This window comes from Salvelinus fontinalis, chromosome 35 (genome assembly GCF_029448725.1).
Source record: "Salvelinus fontinalis isolate EN_2023a chromosome 35, ASM2944872v1, whole genome shotgun sequence".
NCBI classification, from domain to species: domain Eukaryota; kingdom Metazoa; phylum Chordata; class Actinopteri; order Salmoniformes; family Salmonidae; genus Salvelinus; species Salvelinus fontinalis.
Window position 1 is genome coordinate 28,472,304 of NC_074699.1, and position 19,186 is coordinate 28,491,489.

The following is a 19,186-nucleotide window of genomic DNA, read 5'->3' on the forward strand; positions in this document are numbered from 1 at the left end:
GCGGTAGCATAGAGAACAGTCTATGACTAGGGTGGCTGGAGTCTTGGACAATTTTTAGGGCCTTCCACTGACACCACCTGGTATAGAGGTCCTGGATGGCAGGAAGTTGCCATACCAGGCAGTGATGCAACCAGTCAGGATGCTCTCGATGGTGCAGCAGTAGAACCTTTTGAGGATCTGAGGACTCATACCAAATCTTTTCAGTCTCCTGACAGGGAGTAGGTTATGTCGTGTCCTCTTCACGACTGTCTTGGTGTGCTTGGACCATGTTAGTTTGTTGGGGATGTGGACACCAAGGAACTTGAAGCTCTCAACCTGCTCCACTGCAGCCCAGTTGATGAGAATGGGGTGTGCTCGGTTCTCTTTTTCCTGTAGTCCACAATCATCTCCTTTGTCTTGATCACATTGAGGGAAAGGTTGTTGTCCTGGCACCACACGGCCAAGTCTCTGACCTCCTCTCTATAGGCTGTCTTGTCGTTGTCGGTGATCAGGCCTACCACTGTTGTGTCATCAGCAAACTTAATGTGTTGGCGTCATGCCTGGCCATGCAGTCATGAGTGAACAGGGAGTACAGGAGGGGACTGAGTACGCACCCCTGAGGGGCCCGTGTTGAGGATCAGTATGGCGGATGTGTTGTTACCTATCCTTACCACCTGGGGGCGGCCCGTCAGGAAGTCCAGTTGCAGAGGGAGGTGTTTAGTCCCATGGCCATTAGCTTATTGATGAGCTTTCAGGGCACTATGGTGTTGAACACTGAGCTGTAGTCAATGAATAGCATTCTCACATAGGTGTTCCTTTTGTCTAGGTGGGAAAGGGCAGTGTGGAGTGCAATAGAGATTGCGCCATCTGTGGATCTGTAGGGGCGCTATGCAAATTGGAGTGGGTCTAGGTTTTCTGGGTTAATGGTGTTGATGTGATCCATGACCAGCCTTTTGAAGCACTTCATGGCTACAGACCTGAGTGCTACGGGTCGGTAGTCGTTTAGGCAGGTTACCTTAGTGTTCTTGGGCACATAGCTTCCGCTATATCGCTTTCATCTATCCAGTTGTTTTGGAAAGGAGTAGGACGAGAAGTAGCTAGGGAGCGAAGTGAAAAAAAACAGTAAAGGCCCATGCGCATGTCAAAATCTAATGTTTGTAAACAAACTACTGAAACTTCAGAAGAACTCAACCCATTGCTTTCCACAGAAGCATGTCTATAAAAAAATATAACTCAAATAGATTTCCAAACTACATATACATGTTCCCCCTTCTCTATAAAAGACCATAAACATATTTCAAATAGTAACTGAAGTCAGAGCCCTAAAGAGTAATTATAAAACATGGACCTACACAAATGCTATGAGCATGGAAGGTTTGGTAGAAGGCAATAATTACATTTGTCCTAAGATCTTGAAAAATATGTGAACTGAGTAGTGTAGAACATGCAGTGTCCACAATTCTTGGAAGGCAACTCTTGACTATCAATATAATAAAAACAAGGAAATGGTTATTGAACAATTGTTTATTTTTTTTATCTTGAGTAAAAACTTGTCTGCAGAGGGCGGCCCACTTGAAGTAAACCATGCTGTTCAACTGCTTTATTTAGAAACAATATCTGGCTTTATTATTCCAGAGGTCAGTAGGAGTAACTCATGTAATCAAAACATTACAGCAATATGTAGGTAATATGCACTGTTTGAAATCTCAAATTAGCTCTGGACCTTACACCGATGTGGTTATTGCAACTGCCCAGGCTCCTGTGTATAATCCTTGTTCGGAGTCACTATTTTGTGTTTAATCACAAGGCAAGGCTGCCATAGCCTCGTACAAGCCATCCTGATTTCACGAGCTCACAGATCAGGGTGATTCTTACAAGGCTAAGGCTGCCATACATCGCTCTGTATTATCAATCTGTACAACAATTCAGTAAAACTGCATTTATGAACTATAGGATATATTGGCCTAGTTGCCCAACATTTTTTTATGATCTAGATCAGGTTGATTTTGTAGTGTTTTCAAATAGTACATGTTACATATTGTCATCATACCGCAGGTCAATTAAGAGAAAGATAAATACATAACCCTCCTTCTAGCACCCCCAAACATACTGACAAAAAGTGAGAATATCTGAAACAATCCACCCTCATTCTCCGCTGGTTTAAACATCCAGTTCACATCCCTGTATCTTATAAGTAAAAATAAAATATCCCATATAAATCACTTGAAGAGGAATCACTTGAAGAGGTGTGATTTGATGGATAATCCTCCAAACTGCTAGCGCTGGACAATAGAGCGTGCTCAATAGACTTCCCCAAGCATGGGGAAAGGGACAAACATAGCAAGCTTAAAGCACCGATGCGGTTTATTACAAATGCTGGAATTGGATCACTAGGAATTCTTCCAGAAGCTTAGTAGATTGGTTTTAAGGCCTGGAGTAACTTCCCTTTTTTTCATTTGTTTCCTTCAACCTCATGTAAATTTAGTGGTTGGACTTAAACAAAATAAATCTATACCCAAACCTAGCTGTGCAGAATATTATCGCTGATGGCTGAATATGAAGACTTTTCCTAAGTTACACAGCCCTTACTCTCCAACATATTTTGTCACTTCAACGAATAGATGGGCAGTTCTCAATTTCTTTTTTCAGGACAAGCTTGTATGAGAATCACTTCTGTGCCAGGCTACTACGCAGTCCATACAGCTGGCGAATGAGACAATTTTTCACTGAAGTTGCATTAGTGGGACTGAAAAACAAAAACATCTTTTGGTTTAGAGTTGAGCACACCAGATTGTTGTTTTAGATACAACACAATACAAGGGCAAGCATGCCAATAGACCATCAGGTAAAGAAAGACAGTCTGCTACAAAAATGTTAACATACATCAGTAACACTTGTTGAATTGCAAATTGTTTTGAAACAGAATAAGTAGCCCAATGCTCCCAGTCCCATTCCATACTGCAGACAAGACCAATCTGCTTACACAGCAGTCTAAGTCAGAACCAGCTATCTTCTCTTGCAGGGCAAACATTTAGAGGTCAACAATGACTTAATTCCATAGACACTTGTTAAGCAGCTAGTTAAAACATGGCCGTTAATTCAATTCATATTCAAGCGCTGGGGAGATGGAGAAGGCTAGACAGACATTTCTAATGACTGATGGTCCAAGTCCAGTCATGATTGTTGCAGAAAAGCTTCCCTTGACTACACTAAAGAGCAATAGTCACCAACACTACATTTAACAAAAATATGCCAGAGCAAATATGTGCAGCGCACGCCATCACAAAGACTGCAGTCCTTTCTAACATGACCTGTAGTTGGCGACCAGCATTAGCAGATGTTGGGATACACTGGGCATTATTAGGGGGGGGGGGGGGGGTAGAGAAAACTTCCCAACAGCTCTGAATCAATTCATTTCATATGCATTTCTAAAACTAGAAGTTAAGTAGCAACCACACAATATCTTTGGGGCAGAAATAACAGCGTGATGCAGTAGAAAATACATTCCTTCAATATTCAGTAAGATTATAAAACGAATGATCCCGATTACTGAAAATGCTCCATAATCCAAAGTGTTTTCAGGATGTCTGACCTACTCTGATCTTGTATAAATAGCTTATGTTAAAGGTGTGAACTGACTACCTTAATTTGAAGGCAGGATCTCTACAAAAAAAGAAGAAGTGAGCCTATGATTTAAACATTTACATTTTAGTCTTTTAGCAGGAACACCGAAACAAGCGTTTCTCTGACTAAGAAACTTGGCAAAGTACAGCAGAACATCAAAACACGGGATAAATGGCTACTGAGATATAGACTAGGAGAATATAAAAAACATAAACTGTGACCCCGGCCGGCTATGTAGCATTTTAGTGCTCCTAAGGTACATTACAGGATATATCCAAAAAATAAAGCTATTTTCAGGGATCAAAGTACTCACAGTATCAGCGGGCTTCTGCATACATCTTTACACAACATTATCAAATACAATTTTAGTAAGAAACTCAAATAGATGCAAAAATACTGAATAATTACACTGGAGTACGGTATTTACACAAGTTCTTATCCCTCTGATTACTGGATAATATCAAACCACGCTCAAATTTTCAAAAGCACATTATATTCCTTTGTTGTATTTTTCAGAGAGAAAAAAAGAAATTTTTAAAGAGGCTGCATTCACACCCGTTGAAATCAAGCAGTCAACCCCTGTGCTGGTGGCAAATTTACAGAGTATGTCTTCATTATTTTGGACAAATATTTCTGGACCATGAAGGGCTACAATTCTTGGTGGATCCGTCTCTCTGGTGCACTACGCGGCCACTTTGTTATCCTTCTGGAAAAAAGCAAAACATGTTTAGACTTGTGAACACATAACCAGCCTTTAATATGGAGACAAAGACTTGCATCATATTGAACTTTACTTGCATTATAAGTGTGATGTTGGGTTGTCTTGTCCTTTGTTGCAAGTGTGTGCACATGTACATTTAACTTTTGAATAATAAAATCACCAACAATTTTAAATGTGGTGTAAACCAAATGGTAAGGAATGATTTACCCTGTATTCATATTCAACGAACTCCCGGCCACCTCTGCTGCCCCCTCGGAATCCTCCCCTGAAGCCGGGTGGGGCCCCACGGGGGGGTCCAAAGGAACCTCTGCTCATGGCACGCCCTCTGCCCCCACGGAAGCCCATGCCGCCACGACTTCCTCTGAAGCCTCCTCGGCCTCGATTGTGCCTCAGTGGAATGCCAAAGGTCTCCGAATTCATCCTCCTCTCCTCAGCCCAAGTCTGCCTCCTTGGGAATCCTGAACCTCCAGATCGCTCAGCTGCTTTCCTGTAAATACAAAATGAGACCTTTAATGCCAAAGACTAACCTACCGACATGCTTTGGATTTCCATTAGTATGAGACACTATCAATACCACAAAGCACATAAATAAAAATACAAAAATTGGTTAAGAGAGCAAAAGGTACATGCCTTGTATCATCAGAAGAGATGTTGTCAAAGAAGGACTTAGTCTTGTCGTAGTAAACGTTGGCCACTACAGGTTCCTCTTCCTCAGCATTGCATTCACTGTTCTGGGTCTCCACTCCAGAATCTGCCTTCTCATCTCCATTAAAAGCCTTCTCTGGTTTATCAGGCTTGTCGTCTATGTTGGACAATTAAAAGGGTGTAAACAATTTTCTTCATAAATTTGGATTAAGCTAAGAGGATAAAAAGAGTACACAAAATATCGACAAGTTCCAAATCAACAGTGGCAGACTGGTAGGAACCCAGGCTAGGCCATGACATAACTGCTGCATGGAACATGCTATCATAATTACAAATAGTACCTTTCAGTTTGAGTTTGTTCTGAAACTCTTTTTCAATCTCCTCCTTGTTGAACTGAGCGTTGGCAGTCTCAAAGTCAAAGTCTTGATCAAATTTCATGGGACCGTCCCTGTGTGGGTTGAAGCGGCCTCTTCCACGGTGACCACCTCCACGACCACGGCGCTGAGGGGGAGGACCACCAGCTGGGAAGACAGGACACCAGAGTCCGACAATAATAACAAAGCAGCGTTTAGATGATCGTTTATTTGAATCCATGTAGATCTTATCTTGACAGAAAAACATGGACACATTAATACCAGTAAGGCAGTATACAACAGAAGCTAGGTCGAGAGTTAACAGGTTAACAAGTACACTGGTAGTTTCATGAGAACCAACTCACCACATTGACGGTTATTCCGGTTGTCACCACCACCGTGCTCAGAATCTGGTCTGGGTATTTTCTGAACCTCAGGGCCTAAACAGTACAAAATAAAGGACCAAACTCACAATTATTTTGGCATATCAGTCAAGTACAACAATATTCTAAACTAGAAAGCCATATGGCCAGGTGCTTCACTTAGAGCTAGCTGATCAAGCAATTGTTTTAAAACAGGCAATATAGACTAGTCTGTGTGACAGCAGTGTATTGTAGACATTCAGGCCAAGCCTGGCTACAGCCTCCCCTGCCAGCCTCACCCCTCCTCTGTTCCAGGATGTCTGGAGGCTTCTGGTTGCCCGGGGTAGTGATGGGCCTGGCTGGTGGGCCAGCTGGGTTCCTTTGTCCCACTGGTGCAGGGGCAGTGGTGGGGGAAGTCTGCACTGCCTGCTCCAGGGAAGGGCTCTTCCTCAGAGGGTCCAGCTGGGGACTGGTCCGACCTAGAGGACAAGGCAGGGGTTAGCCCAAGATGTACTCTTAAGGAGCCTACCATTACTTCTATAAGGTCCAATGACCTTATATGATATATTCAAAGGAAGACTGGCTCCAGCAGCCAACATATACACAAAACATTTTTAGTTTGTATTTGACCTTTTTTTACTCCCTAATTATTCGATCTTGGCTCATCGCTGCAGCTCCCCAACGGGCTCGGGAGAGACGAACGTGGAGACATGCATCCTCCAAAACGTGTACCAACCCACTTAACCGCGCTCCTTAACACCTGCCAGCTTAACCTGGAAGCCAGCCGCACCAATGTGTCAGAGGAAACAGTTCAACTGGCATATGGAGTCAGCCCGTAGGCACCTGGCCAGCCACAAGGAGTCGCTAGAGCGCGATGAGCCAAGTAAAGTCCCACCGGCCAAACCCTCCCTTAACCTGACGACGCTGGGCCAATTGTGCGCCGTCCTATGGGACTCCTGACCACGGCCGGTTGTGGCACAGTCCGGGATATGAAGCCGGGACTGTAGTAACGCCTCTAGCACTACTGCATGCAATGCCTTAGACCGCTGCGCCACTCGGGAGCCCCAAACACTCAATTTAAACATGAATATATTCTAAACTGCGATACGGTTCTAGAAACATAAAGCCCCTCACTTTGAAAATAATTTCACAACTGCAAAATATACAGTTACAGTATACTGTTTTAACCAGCTTTATCACAGTTGAAGCCAACAGTATTTTTCAGTAACACGTTTCTGGAAGCCTTCTTCAGTTACACACAGGTGTTTGGAGCATGCTAGATAGCTAATTTGCACAGGTGGTTCCTCCGTCTTCCGTAAACACACGCTGTAACATGGAGATATGGCCATATGGGAGCACTAACCCTATAAATGTAACCTTTTCTTTAATAATTTCTCTCTGATATGAAAGATAAGACCCTTATGCTTCTAAAACTGTACGGCGAGTGATGCGTGCTAATGTTCAGACCGAGCGTTGGGGTTCTTAACAAAACTCCCCCATACAGAAGACACCATCATCCAATTACTTGTGTACTGTACTGGAACTGAGTGATCAAAGGCTAGGCAGGGATGTGATTATAATAATGCAAGAAGTGCAGTGCTCCACTGATGTTAACTACAAGCAGCATACCACATAAAATTGTATAATATTGAGAGGCAGATATGCTAAAGGAAAAAAAGTACTAGTTCCAACAGCATTGCATTACACACTGACAATACAAGAGCTTTCAAGATCATTCTTCCTTTCAGACATCTCAGAGATGATAGAATGGCGAATCAACAAGATGAATGTACCAACCTCCACCAACAACTCCAAACTGCTGGGACACCAGGGGGATTGGGTTAAACTGGCTGTAAGGGGGGACAGGAGCCCTGCTGCTAAAGGGTGCATATGAGCCCACAGACTGGAATGATGGGGGTGGAGCATTGGTGGATCCAATAGAGGACTGGGGAAGTAAAACAACATGTTAAACAACCACATACAGAACTATTAAATACATAAAAAGAAAATACATTTACAAATGAATCATCATTGACTAGAGCAATGGCCTGCTTACTTGAACAATGGCAGGGTCCTGAGGTAGGGAGCTGGTGGCTTTCGGTGGCTCGCAAACAGTCAGGTCCTTGATATCACTCCCTCTGAAGATGATGTACTCGAAGACTTCATCTCGTGGTGGAATTGGCCTGTCAGTAGGGCGGTCCTCAGTGCCAAAGGAGCGGACTGTTTGGATAAACAAATACCAGACAAAGATAGATTAAAACAGTCACTATCATTGATTGTCTGACAGATAATCCGCTATTCATTGTATAGTCTAGTAATAACAAAATGAAACACCGTGCAGGATCTGATTTCCCATCACCACATTAACCGCTAACGTTAGCTAACTAATCATGCAAGTTAGCTGAAACGAAAACACTGTCAACTAACTAATGCAACAACAAAGTATGAATGAAACAGGCCAGGGCATTTGCAGTGAAACGGGCTAGCTAAATTAGCTCTGCTAACTTAAACTAGCCTGCTACAAGCATTATTAAGCATTCGACTAAGCTAACTACTAGCTATGCTAACTAGCATTATGAACAATTTGACAGTGACAGACTAAATGCCTGCACCCCATTACTAGTAAAAAAGTGAGGTGTTTTCAATGCATCGACTTATTTTTTTGTAAGGTATACGTTTTAACTTACCTTTGGCGAGAGCAACAGTCGAATTTTCGGTGTCAATTGTGTATAAAATCCCTTCATAACGAATCTCGGCCTTCGAGATTAGGCTAATTTTACTCCCGATGTAGGGCGTCCCTCCACTCATACCGTCTTCCTTTTTCTTTGAGTGTGGAAAATAAATATATATTACAAAAGTATATGGCAAGTAACTAGCTACTTTATTTAGTCCTGTTTGTACAATTCTAACAAAGAATATTGCCCGTTCGTTCTTCCACCAACTTGCTAGCACCACGACATGGCCATTTTCATATGATGCCTTGCCTCACCGCATAGAATGGTGGGAAATCGTCTCTGTAAACCATAAATATCGCGAGTTTTCACGGGATCATGCTACCTTTCTAAAATTACTGGTCTAAAATTCGTTTTGTGTTTCTCGCCCTACTGAATACTTTCTGGGATTGGGAGAGGGAAACTGATCCTAGATCTGAGATTGCCAACTAGAGTTTATGTACATTTTTCATTGCTGCCACTGGATATTTTATTGCCCATCTCTCTCGCCCATCCTTTATGCACAAAAATACATAAAAAGACAACGTTTGTTTAATTAAGCAATTTCCACAATGTATAATTTATTTTACTGTAATCTGCATTAAAGACTAGGGTGCAGTTGCAATCTTCTTCATCTCGCAAAATGTCATTCCAGCAGTTTCAGCCACAGCTAGCCGCAGCAACAAACCTTGACATGTTGATGGAAGAGATCATTGACACATTAAATTATTTGGTCTACTAAATAATTCCAGTCGTGTCTGTGGCAAGTGTCAAAATAAAATCTCTTTGACAACAAATAGAATATGTCCTAGGGACCATATGCTACTCGATATTTGATGTAAAGTCCATGGAGAATAAGAGCACCTCCTCCCAGCTGCCCACTGCACCGAGGCTAGGAAACACTGTCACCACCGATAAATCAACGATAATTGAGAATTTCAATAAGCGTTTTTCGACGGCTGGCCATGCTTTCCACCTGGCTAACCCTACCCCGGTCAACAGCCCTGCACCCCCCACAACAACTTGCCCAAGCCTCCCCCATTTCTCCTTCACCCAAATCCAGATAGCTGATGTTCTGAAAGAGTTGCAAAATCTGGACCACTACAAATCAGCCGGGCTAGACAATCTGGACCCTCTCTTTCTAAAAGTATCTGCCGAAATTGTTGCAGCCCTATTACTAGCCTGTTCAACCTCTCTTTCGTATCGTCTGAGATCCCCAAAGATTGGAAAGTTGCTGCGGTCATCCCCCTCTTCAAACTCTAGACCCAAACTGCTACAGACCTACCCTGCCTTTCTAAGGTCTTCAAAAGCCAAGTTAACAAACAGATCACCAACCATTTTGAATTCCACCGTACCTTCTCCGCTATGCAATCTGGTTTCCGAGCTAGTCATGGGTGCACCTCAGCCAAGCTCAAGGTCCTAAACGATATCATAACCGCCATCAATAAAAGACAATACTGTGCAGCCGTATTCATCGACCTGGCCAAAGCTTTTGACTGCCAATCACCACATTCTTATCGGCAGACTCAACAGCCTTGGTTCCTTAAATGACTGCCTCGCCTGGTTCACCAACTATTTCTCAGACAGAGTTCAATCTGTCAAATCGGAGGGCCTGTTGTCCGGACCTCTGACAGTCTCTATGGGTGTGCCACAGGGTTCAATTCTCGGGCCAATTCTTTTCTCAATTCTCGGGCCAAAACTACATCAATGATGTCGCTCTTGCTGCTAGTGATTCTCTGATCCACCTCTACAAAGATGACACCATTCTAAATACTTCTGGCCCTTCTTTGGACACTGTGTTAGCTAACCTCCAGACGAGCCTCAATGCCATACAACTCTCCTTCTGTGGCCTCCAACTGCTCTTAAATGCCAGTAAAACTAAATGCATGCTCTTCAACCGATCGCTGCCCGCACCTGCCCGCCCGTCCAGCATCACTACTCTGGACGGTTCTGACTTAGAATATGTGGACAACTACAAATACCTAGGTGTCTAGTTAGACTGTAAATTCTCCTTCCAGACTCACATTAAGCATCTCCAATCCAAAATTAAATCTAGAATCGGCTTCCTATTTCGTAACAAAGCATCCTTCACTCATGCTGCCAAACATACCCTCGTAAAACTGACTATCCTACCGATCCTTGACTTCTGGCGATGTCATTTACAAAATAGGTTCCAATACTCTACTCAGCAAACTGGATGCAGTCTATCACAGTGCAATCCGTTTTGTCACCAAAGCCCCTTATACCACCCACCACTGCGGCCTGTATGCTCTAGTCGGCTGGCCCTCGCTACATATTGGTTGCCAGACCCACTGGCTCCAGGTCATCTATAAGTCTTTGCTAGGTAAAGCTCCGCCTTATCTCAGCTCACTGATCACGATAACAACACCCACCCGTAGAACGCGCTCCAGCAGGCATATCTCACTGGTCACGCCCAAAGCCAATTCCTTCTTTGGTCGTCCTTCCTTCCAGTTCTCTGCTGCCAATGACTGGAACGAATCACTGAAGCTGGAGACTAATTTCTCCCTCATTAACTTTAAGCATCAGCTGTCAGAGCAGCTCACAGATCATTGCACCTGTACAGCCTATCCAACATCCTCATCCCCATAGTACTATAATTTTTTGCTCCTTTTCACCCCAGTATCTCGACATGCACATTCATCTTCTGCACACCTATCACTCCAGTGTTAATTGCTAAATTGTAATTACTTCGCCTCTACGGCCTATTTATTGCATTACCTCCCTAATCTTACCTCATTTGCACACATATGTTATTGACTGTACGCTTGTTTATTCCATGTGTAACTATGTGTTGTTGTTTGTGTTGCACTGCTTTGCTTTATCTTGGCCAGGTCGCAGTTGTAAATAAGAACTTGTTCTCAACTGGCCTACCTAAATAAAGGTGAAATAAAAAAATAAAAAAGACCGCCCAGACTAAAGCCTATTTTCAGTGCCATAATAAAATGTGAGGTTTCTGAGTTTATGTGAGAACTCCCAATTTATTACGTGCTGAAATGTAACCTGCTAAACAATTTCCTTACTACACTATTATGTTTTGTAATACATTTATTAATCAATGAAATGAGAAAAAAAACATCAATATTATCGCTTTGACGTCAGATTAATTCCCACAATGCCTAGTAACACGCATGCGCATTTCATTAATTTACAATTTTTAGACAGCGATCTATGATCAAAGATGGCGGGCACCTCCGACCCACTGGAAGATATGCTATTTTCTGAGGTGGATGAAAAAGCTGTGAGCGATTTAGTGGGCTCTTTGGAGTCACAACTTGTTGGACGAAGCAACCCTGCAAATACTCAGTCTGAAAACAGAGGTGCTGGGTCTACAGTCACTGCAAACCATCACTTAGGGAAAACGCTACCAGCCCAAGTGGGTAACGTTACTATACTAGTACAGCAGCAGCAACAACAACAAGGACAACATAAAGCTGGGATGCACCAGGAGATGAACTCTAACGAAATTAGCTCAGAGAAAACTGTTACATCTTCTTCGCTGAGTTCTATTCCGTCCTTTGAGGAAGCTTCCACCACTTCAGGGACCGGGGTAAACGCTACCAAGAGCGGTTTGCAATCGCATGGAACATCATCTATCACAACAGTACCTGCATCTGGTGGTGTAGCAACTTCTCCGCTTGTCAACAGCAGCAGCAGCATCATCAGCAGCACCACCACCAGCCGATGTTCCGCTCTGGCTTCAGGTCAGACATCAACAGACAGTGTCGATCATCCAAGAAAACGCATAACTGCATCGTTACGGAGTGCATCGGCGGGAATACAGAGTTTGAACGGTACCGGAGGAGCGGCAACGTCAAGGAATAATCCCCCTGCGGCGGGAATTGATGCGTTGATTAATCACGTTGGCACTGTGTCTAGCAGTGCAAGTGCAGCATACTCAAGTCGGACCGTTGACGTTACATCTTGTGTAAATACAACGAATTTCACTTTATCTAGCTCCAGCATTTCCTCAACTCAATCAGCGATTCCCCTGGATAAGGGGACTCCTACTATTGCTTTGCAAAGACTACCAAGTCACATTGTAGCGAGCATCGCACATAATGGAAATGGCACTACCGTCTCGGCCTTGGTTAAACAAGGCGCGATAGGACCGATCACATCTGCAGCAGCTTCGCAAGTGAACCACAAAAAAGAGGGTTCTGAAGCGAAGTCGGACGCTCCCGTGCAGTCCAAAATAGTAATGTCCAGTCCGTTAGGTGTTGTCAATTCCGTAATAAGCTCTGTTTCCTCTCCCTCTGCTGTTTTCAACCTAGCAGCGACTTCTACTGCAAGTCTTGTCATGGCAAAGCCTGCTGTCAATGTTGTTGGACAAACTGTCACTACAACGGTTGGAATGGTAAGGTCACCGTCTGTGGCCACAGCTACACAGCCTCTGCTTCAACTGGGAGTCCAAGCAGCTCAAAGGATTGTTGCCCCCCAGCTGATTGTCAGACCCCCCCAACAACAACAGACGACCATTCAACTGCCACCTGGGTTTACCATCCCACCGGGTAAGGTGTTAGGAGGATGAATTTCTCTTCAAATCAGAGAGAGGGGAAATCTGCTCAGATCAAAACAATGAAACTGGGCAGGTCTTTTTGAGAGCCCTGTGCTTTGTCATTACATCAATTTTGTACTTTAATGTAAAACATTACCTGGACATGTGATGTGTTTCTTCATCATTTCCCTGTTCACTTCCTGAAGATTCCCAAAGACGCAGCAGCTTCTGAATGTGCTTTGGGCAAAGTAGCATTCATTTGATAAAACACCTGTCAATACAGATTTAAATCTGTACATTCTGTACAGATTAAATGAGAAGTAGTTTTTTTACAACCAAATCTCTATTTTTGATCTAAATGTCATGTTATAGAAGGGTCCAGACACCTTTTGTGTGATTTCACATGTTTTCTAGAAACTTGCCCCAAACAGCAAATCTCTTCTCATCCAAGTTGTGTAGAATAGGGGCCCTGAAAAACACGAACAAAGGCTCCAAAAAACAAATGTGTCCTTTTTTGTCAGTATAATGATGCAGGTCTTTAGTTGTTTTACATATGTGCCATGTGCAATTCCGAACTTTATCCGCAACATTATATATATATATTTTTTGTGACGAGCGATACCGCTCCGTCCATTTTACAGGTAACCGCCAAAATAAAGGAAACACTTGAGTAAATTATGGATACTAAGTATACTGAAAGCATGGGGTGCTTACACACAGGAAGTTTCAGGCCCTTGTAGAATCTATGCCAAGGTACATTGAAGCTGTTTTTGTGGTTTGTGGTGTTCCAACGTGCTATTAAAATGCTTTATGTTGGTGTTTTCTTGGCAATTACCTGTAGCAGCAGGCTACATGGAGAATGGAACACCTGGATAGGGGAAACTGCCCGAGTCACGCAAAGGGGAATATAACATTGCAGAATAAATGTTCAGAATGACACAATTTATTGTGTAGAACTTCTAAAGAGCTGCGTCACTATACTGAGAGCTTTGATTTTTCAAAAAATATGTATTTGGTTGTTTCTGGAGCCTTTGTTCATGTTTTTTTGGGGGCCCCCATACTACACAACACAGATGAGGAAGTTATTTGCTTTTTGGGGTAAGTTTCTCAAACACGTGAAATCATAAAAAGGTTACCTGGATGCTAATAACCCATCATTTACATTAAACAAATTGAGATTTGGTTGTTAAAAAAAAACTAAAAATCTTCTCCTTTACATCTGTATTGATTTTAGGTTAATTCTGTATAATGTTGAAGACATATCTGAAATTGAATAAAGTTATTACATGATTCATGACACCCATTATCAGTACAACACAAAGATCACAACCAAGACTGCATGTGAGCAAAATGTTCGCTGCTCAGTTGGTATGGTGACAAAAATGCCTACTGGTATACTGTATATAATATACAGTATATTTCAATAGCATTGACAATATGACAGAACACAGTACACAATTGCATGCATCATTCCAGTTCTAAGAATGTTCCACAAATCTGCTTGATATCACCCAATCAAATGACTTTTCTCACATCACAAGCATGTACATATTTTGCCAATGGGCAAGTTTAATGAAGTGGCAGGACATAAAAAACACAAGACATGATCTCCTCTATTGGTATTCATCTCTCAAAGTTGTTACCATGAGCTGCATGAGGCACGTGAAAGAGCCACTCAAGTTCCATAAGGAACAATATCACTGTGTTGGCCCAGCAGACAGATAGGCCTACTCATGCATTTTGTAAGTGCTCATTTTTTCATGTTGCTCAAAAACTTTGACTCAGTAGAGAATAGGAATTAGAATAGGGACTTAAAAAAATATATCATTATCGACACCTACAGCACTGATCACTATTCACAGGCATTTTGCTGATATTGTTCATTACGATAAGTAGCCTATACTAGAGAAATATGAAATAAGATTGCTAATATGGGTGATTGTTAATGGGACAATTGATGGCTACAACCATCAAACTAGTAGTTTAAAGGATAATTAAATTATTGTTATTGCATTAATTCAGGCAATTTATCGCAATATGGATTTTTGTCCAGCTTGGATTTTTGTCCGAGCTGGATGACTCTTTTATAGGACAGTGGAAAGTCTAATCTCCACTAGAGTGGAGATTAGACTTGCCACTGTCCTATAATACCCTCAAAGTTACACATTTAAAATAAACAAATAGCGGGATATGCATACCTCTGGTATGATCTATTCTGATTTGCAGAATCATTCAAACCTCAGTTAAATGGAGAAGAGACGTTTCATGGAGTGCAGGGAACTCCTGTCCCAGAGCACATCACTGTCTGGCAATTCATGAGTTTATGAGCATTTCTCAACCGCTAGACCATATTGCATCTCATCTCACCAATACATGCCTGAAGACAATCCACTGTGAGTGCTGCATATGTGCTCAGCGTGGCGCATGATTAGGTCTCCATGTATTTGCAAGTGCTAAATGAACAGTCTGAATGAATCCATGCTGTGTGCATTTAAAAACAATGAGCCAGTCATGCTCTGATGACTTGAGGCTCACTTTTATGACTGAGATTGAGGTTGTGTCTAAAGGACTTAGTGTTCAGATTGCCTGCTTTCAGAGGATTCAATTGAGGTTACTTGTTTATAAGTTGAAGGTGGCAAGTTGAAGTTCACCTGTTGTTTAGCAAGTTCATCTGATCTGTTTTTCTAACTCTGGGGTTTGAATGAGTAAGCACCTGTTTATGAGGCTGTTCAGGCAGGCTCAGAACAGTGAAGGGGACAGATCACATGCAACGTGCTGTTTAAGAGACTATTTGGTTATGTTATTCAACCCTTATTTTCCCAGGTAAGTTGACTGAGAACACATTCTCATTTACGGCAACAACCTGTGGAATAGTTTCACAGGAGGGGGGATGATTAGGTGGCCATGATGGTATGAGGGCCAGATTGGGAATTTAGCCAGGACACTGGGGTTAACACCCCTACTCTTATGATAAGAGCCATGGGATCTTTACTGACCACTGATGTGGCATTTACACAGGCAGCCTAATTCAGATATTTTTGTATGTTGACTTATCAGATCAGCTCTGAAAAATATCTGATGTCAAATAAAATTGTATTTGTCACATGCTTCGTAAACAACAGGTGTAGACTAACCGTGAAATGCTTACTGGTCTTTTCCAACAACAAAGTTGAAGATAAAAATACAAATACTGACACGAGGAATGAATACACAGTGAATAAAATGTTTAAATAAAGATTAAAAATAACATTGCTACTATATACAGGGAGTACCAATACCGAGTCGGTGTGCAGGGGTACGAGGTAGTTGAGGTGACTATTCAATGCCTTCAGAAACTATTCACACCCTTTGACTTATTCTACATTTTGTTGCGTTACAGCCTGATTAAAAAAAAACTTAGCACCCATCTACATACAATACCCCATAATGACAAAGTGAATACATGTTTTTAGAAATTTTAGCAAATGTATTGAAAATGAAATACAGAAATATCTAATTGAAATAATTTGTAGAAGCACCTTTGGTAGAGATTACAGCTGTGAGACTTTCTGGATGTGTCTCTAATAGCTTTCCACACCTGGATTGTGCAACATTTGCACATTATTATTTTCGAAATTCTTCAAGCTCTGTCAAATTGGCTGTTGATCATTGCTAGACAACCATTTTCAGGTCTTACCATAGACTTTCAAATAGATTTAAGTCAAAACTGTAACTCGGTCACTCGGGAACATTCACTGTCTTCTTGGTAAGTAACTTCAGTGTAGATTTGGCATTGGGTTTTAGGTTATTGTCTTAGTGAAAAGTGAATTAATTTTCCAGTGTCTGATGGAAAACAGACTAAACCAGGTTTTCCTCTAGGATTTTCCCTGTGCTTATCTCCTTTCCGTTTATTTTTTATCCTGAAAAACTCCTCTGTCCTTAATGATTACAAGCAGACCCATGACATGATGATGACATGACACCACTATGCTTGAAAATAAGGAGAGTGGTACTCAGTAATGTGTTCTATTGGATTTGCCCCAAACACAGTACTTTGTATTCAGGACAAAAAGTGAATTGCTTTGCCACATTTTTGTCAGTATTAGTTTAGTGCCTTGTTGCAAACAGGATGCATGTTTTGTAATATTTTTATTATGTACATCCGAGGTGGCTGTTGGGAGGAGCTAAAGGAGGATGGGCTCATCATAAAGACTGGAATGGAATTGATGAAACGGTATCCAACACATCAAACAAATGGAAACCACATGTTTGCTTCCGTTCCATTTATTCAATTCTAGACATTACAATGAGCCCGTCCTCTTTTAGCTCCTCCCACCAGCCTCCTCTGATGTACAGACTTCCTTCTTTTCACTCTGTCAATTAGGTTAGTATTGTGGAGTAACTACAATGTTGTTGATTCATCCTCAGTTTTCTGCTATCACAGCCATTCAACTTTTACTGTTTTAACGTCTGCTTTGGCCTCATGGTGAAATCCCTGAGCAGTTTCCTTCCTTTCCATTAACTCAGTTAGGAAGGACGCCTGTATCTTTGTGACTGGGTGTATTGAAACACCATCCAATGTGTAGTTAATAACTTCACCATGCTCAAAGGGATATTCCATGTCTGCTTTTTAAAAATCTTTACTCATCTACCAATAGGTGCCCTTCTTTGCAAGGCATTGGAAAACCTCCCAGGTCTTTGTGGTTGAATCTGTGTTTGAAATGCACTTCTCGACTGAGGGACCTTATAGATAATTGTATGTGTGGGTACAGAGATGAGGTAGTCATAAAAAATCATGTTAAACACTATTATTGAACACAGAATGAGTCCATGCAACTTATTATGTGACTTCTTAAGCACATTTTTACTCCAGAATTTATTTAGGCTTACCAGTAACAAAGTGGTTGAATACTTATTGACTCAAGACATTTCAGCTTTTCATTTTTTATTAATTTGTAAACATTTAGAAAAACATAATTCCACTTTGACATTATAGGGTATTGTGTGTAGGCCAGTAACAAAACATCTAAATTGAATCTACTGTATTTTAAATTCAGGCTGTAATTATGTAGTGTATGTGTGTGTTGGGGTGTAGGTACAGTATGTATGAGTGTGTGGGTAGAGTCCAGTGTGTGTGCGTAGAGTGCAAGAGAGTTAGTGCTAAAAGGGTCAATGCAGATAGTCTGAGTATCCATTTGATTAGCTATTTAGCAGACTTATGGTTTGGGAATAGAAGCTGTTCAGGGTCCTGTTGTTTCCAGACTTGGTGCATTGGTACCGCTTGCTGTGCTGTACAATAGCAGAGAGAACAGTCTATGGCTTGGGTGGCTGGAATCTTTGAAACATTTTTGGGCTTTCCTCTGACAACACCTGGAATAGAGGTCCTGGATGGCAGCTCGCCCCCAGTGATGTACAGGGCCTTACTCACCACCCTCTGTAGCGCCTTGCAGTTGGGTGCCTTTCAGTTGCCGTACCAAGTGGTGATGCAGCCAGTCAAGATGCTCTCAATGGTGTATCTGTATAACTTTTTGAGGATCTGGACACGTTTATTCTTCAGAGCAAGGTTTCCCAAAGGCAACCCTCCCGTTTGTTTTTTTTGCCCTAGCACTACACAGCTGATTCAAATAATCAAAGCTTGATGATGAGTTGGTTATTTGAATCAGCTGTGTAGTGCTAGGGTAAAACCCAAAATGTGCACCTGTGGGGCCCCCGGACCGAGTTTGGGAAACCTTGCCTTAGAGGACTTGATGTAAAAGGATCTGATGTGATTGGTCAAAATACCAATTAGTGGAAAGCATTTCAGAATGGAGCTTCCTGTGTAAACGCAGCCAGGGAGTCAACACATCTATTTAACGTCCCATCCAAAATTCTGCACCCTACACAGGGACATGTCCCAAATCACTGCCCTGGGGAATTTTTTAGACTAGAGGAAAGAGTGCCTCCTATCAGCCCTCCAACATTATCTGGTATACCATCCAGGGACTGACCAGGACCAACCCTGCTTAGCTTCAGAGGCAAACCAGCAGGGAGATGCAGGGTGGTATGCTGTTGTTTCAGTTGTTCCTCTGCAGAGATCTACACATATTCTAGGTCACATAGGGTCTACTTGTGTCTGGACATTACTCTTATAGCATACCCATTGCCCCACCCAAAATGTTCAGTGATTAAAGTAGCTTTTGTGTGTTAGTGAGAAAATGTGTAGTATAATATAGTTACATTTTCTCTGAGTCTCTGAGTTAATCTAGAGGAGGCTTATGGAAATCTGTTTGAGGCATTTATGTTCAGTAGCAGATACA

At 42.1% G+C, this 19,186-nt stretch overlaps 2 protein-coding genes across 5 annotated transcripts in view; one reads left to right on the forward strand and one right to left on the reverse strand.

Moving 5' to 3' along the window:
- Positions 1 to 1,488: 1,488 nt before the first annotated feature.
- LOC129834674 (protein LSM14 homolog A-like) lies at positions 1,489 to 8,697 on the reverse strand. 2 transcript variants are annotated; one of them, XM_055899879.1, is made up of 9 exons: positions 8,372 to 8,697; positions 7,741 to 7,904; positions 7,482 to 7,629; positions 5,984 to 6,163; positions 5,688 to 5,762; positions 5,311 to 5,490; positions 4,955 to 5,126; positions 4,532 to 4,811; positions 1,489 to 4,306 (listed from the first exon to the last, which is right to left on the reverse strand). In XM_055899879.1, exons 1-9 carry the CDS (start codon positions 8,490 to 8,492, stop codon positions 4,286 to 4,288), a joined length of 1,341 nt encoding a protein of 446 aa, XP_055755854.1. In that variant the 5' UTR covers positions 8,493 to 8,697; the 3' UTR covers positions 1,489 to 4,285. The 2 variants fall into 2 exon arrangements, with proteins under 2 accessions (XP_055755854.1, XP_055755853.1); XM_055899878.1 differs by having other exon boundaries at positions 1,489 to 4,309.
- A 2,876-nt stretch (positions 8,698 to 11,573) lies between these two features.
- Positions 11,574 to 19,186, forward strand: part of LOC129834675 (transcription initiation factor TFIID subunit 4-like) — an 89,876-nt gene continuing 82,263 nt past the window's right edge. For all 3 annotated transcript variants that reach the window (XR_008756290.1, XM_055899880.1, XM_055899881.1), the window contains exon 1: positions 11,574 to 12,924. Coding sequence is in view for 2 of the 3 variants with exons in the window: in XM_055899880.1 (XP_055755855.1) it covers positions 11,595 to 12,924 (1,330 nt within the window). In the remaining variant the exon portion in view is untranslated. The remainder of the gene's footprint in view (positions 12,925 to 19,186) is intronic.

Bases quoted from the DNA above. Each gene is read 5' to 3' on its own strand.
- LOC129834674 (XM_055899878.1), bottom strand. From the start codon at position 8,492: ATGAGTGGAGGGACGCCCTACATCGGGAGTAAAATTAGCCTAATCTCG. The intron at 7,905-8,371 runs GTAAGTTAAAAC...TTATCCAAACAG, and splicing joins GACTGTTGCTCTCGCCAAAG to TCCGCTCCTTTGGCACTGAG. The intron at 4,812-4,954 runs GCATGTACCTTT...TTGTATTTACAG, and splicing joins ATCTCTTCTGATGATACAAG to GAAAGCAGCTGAGCGATCTG.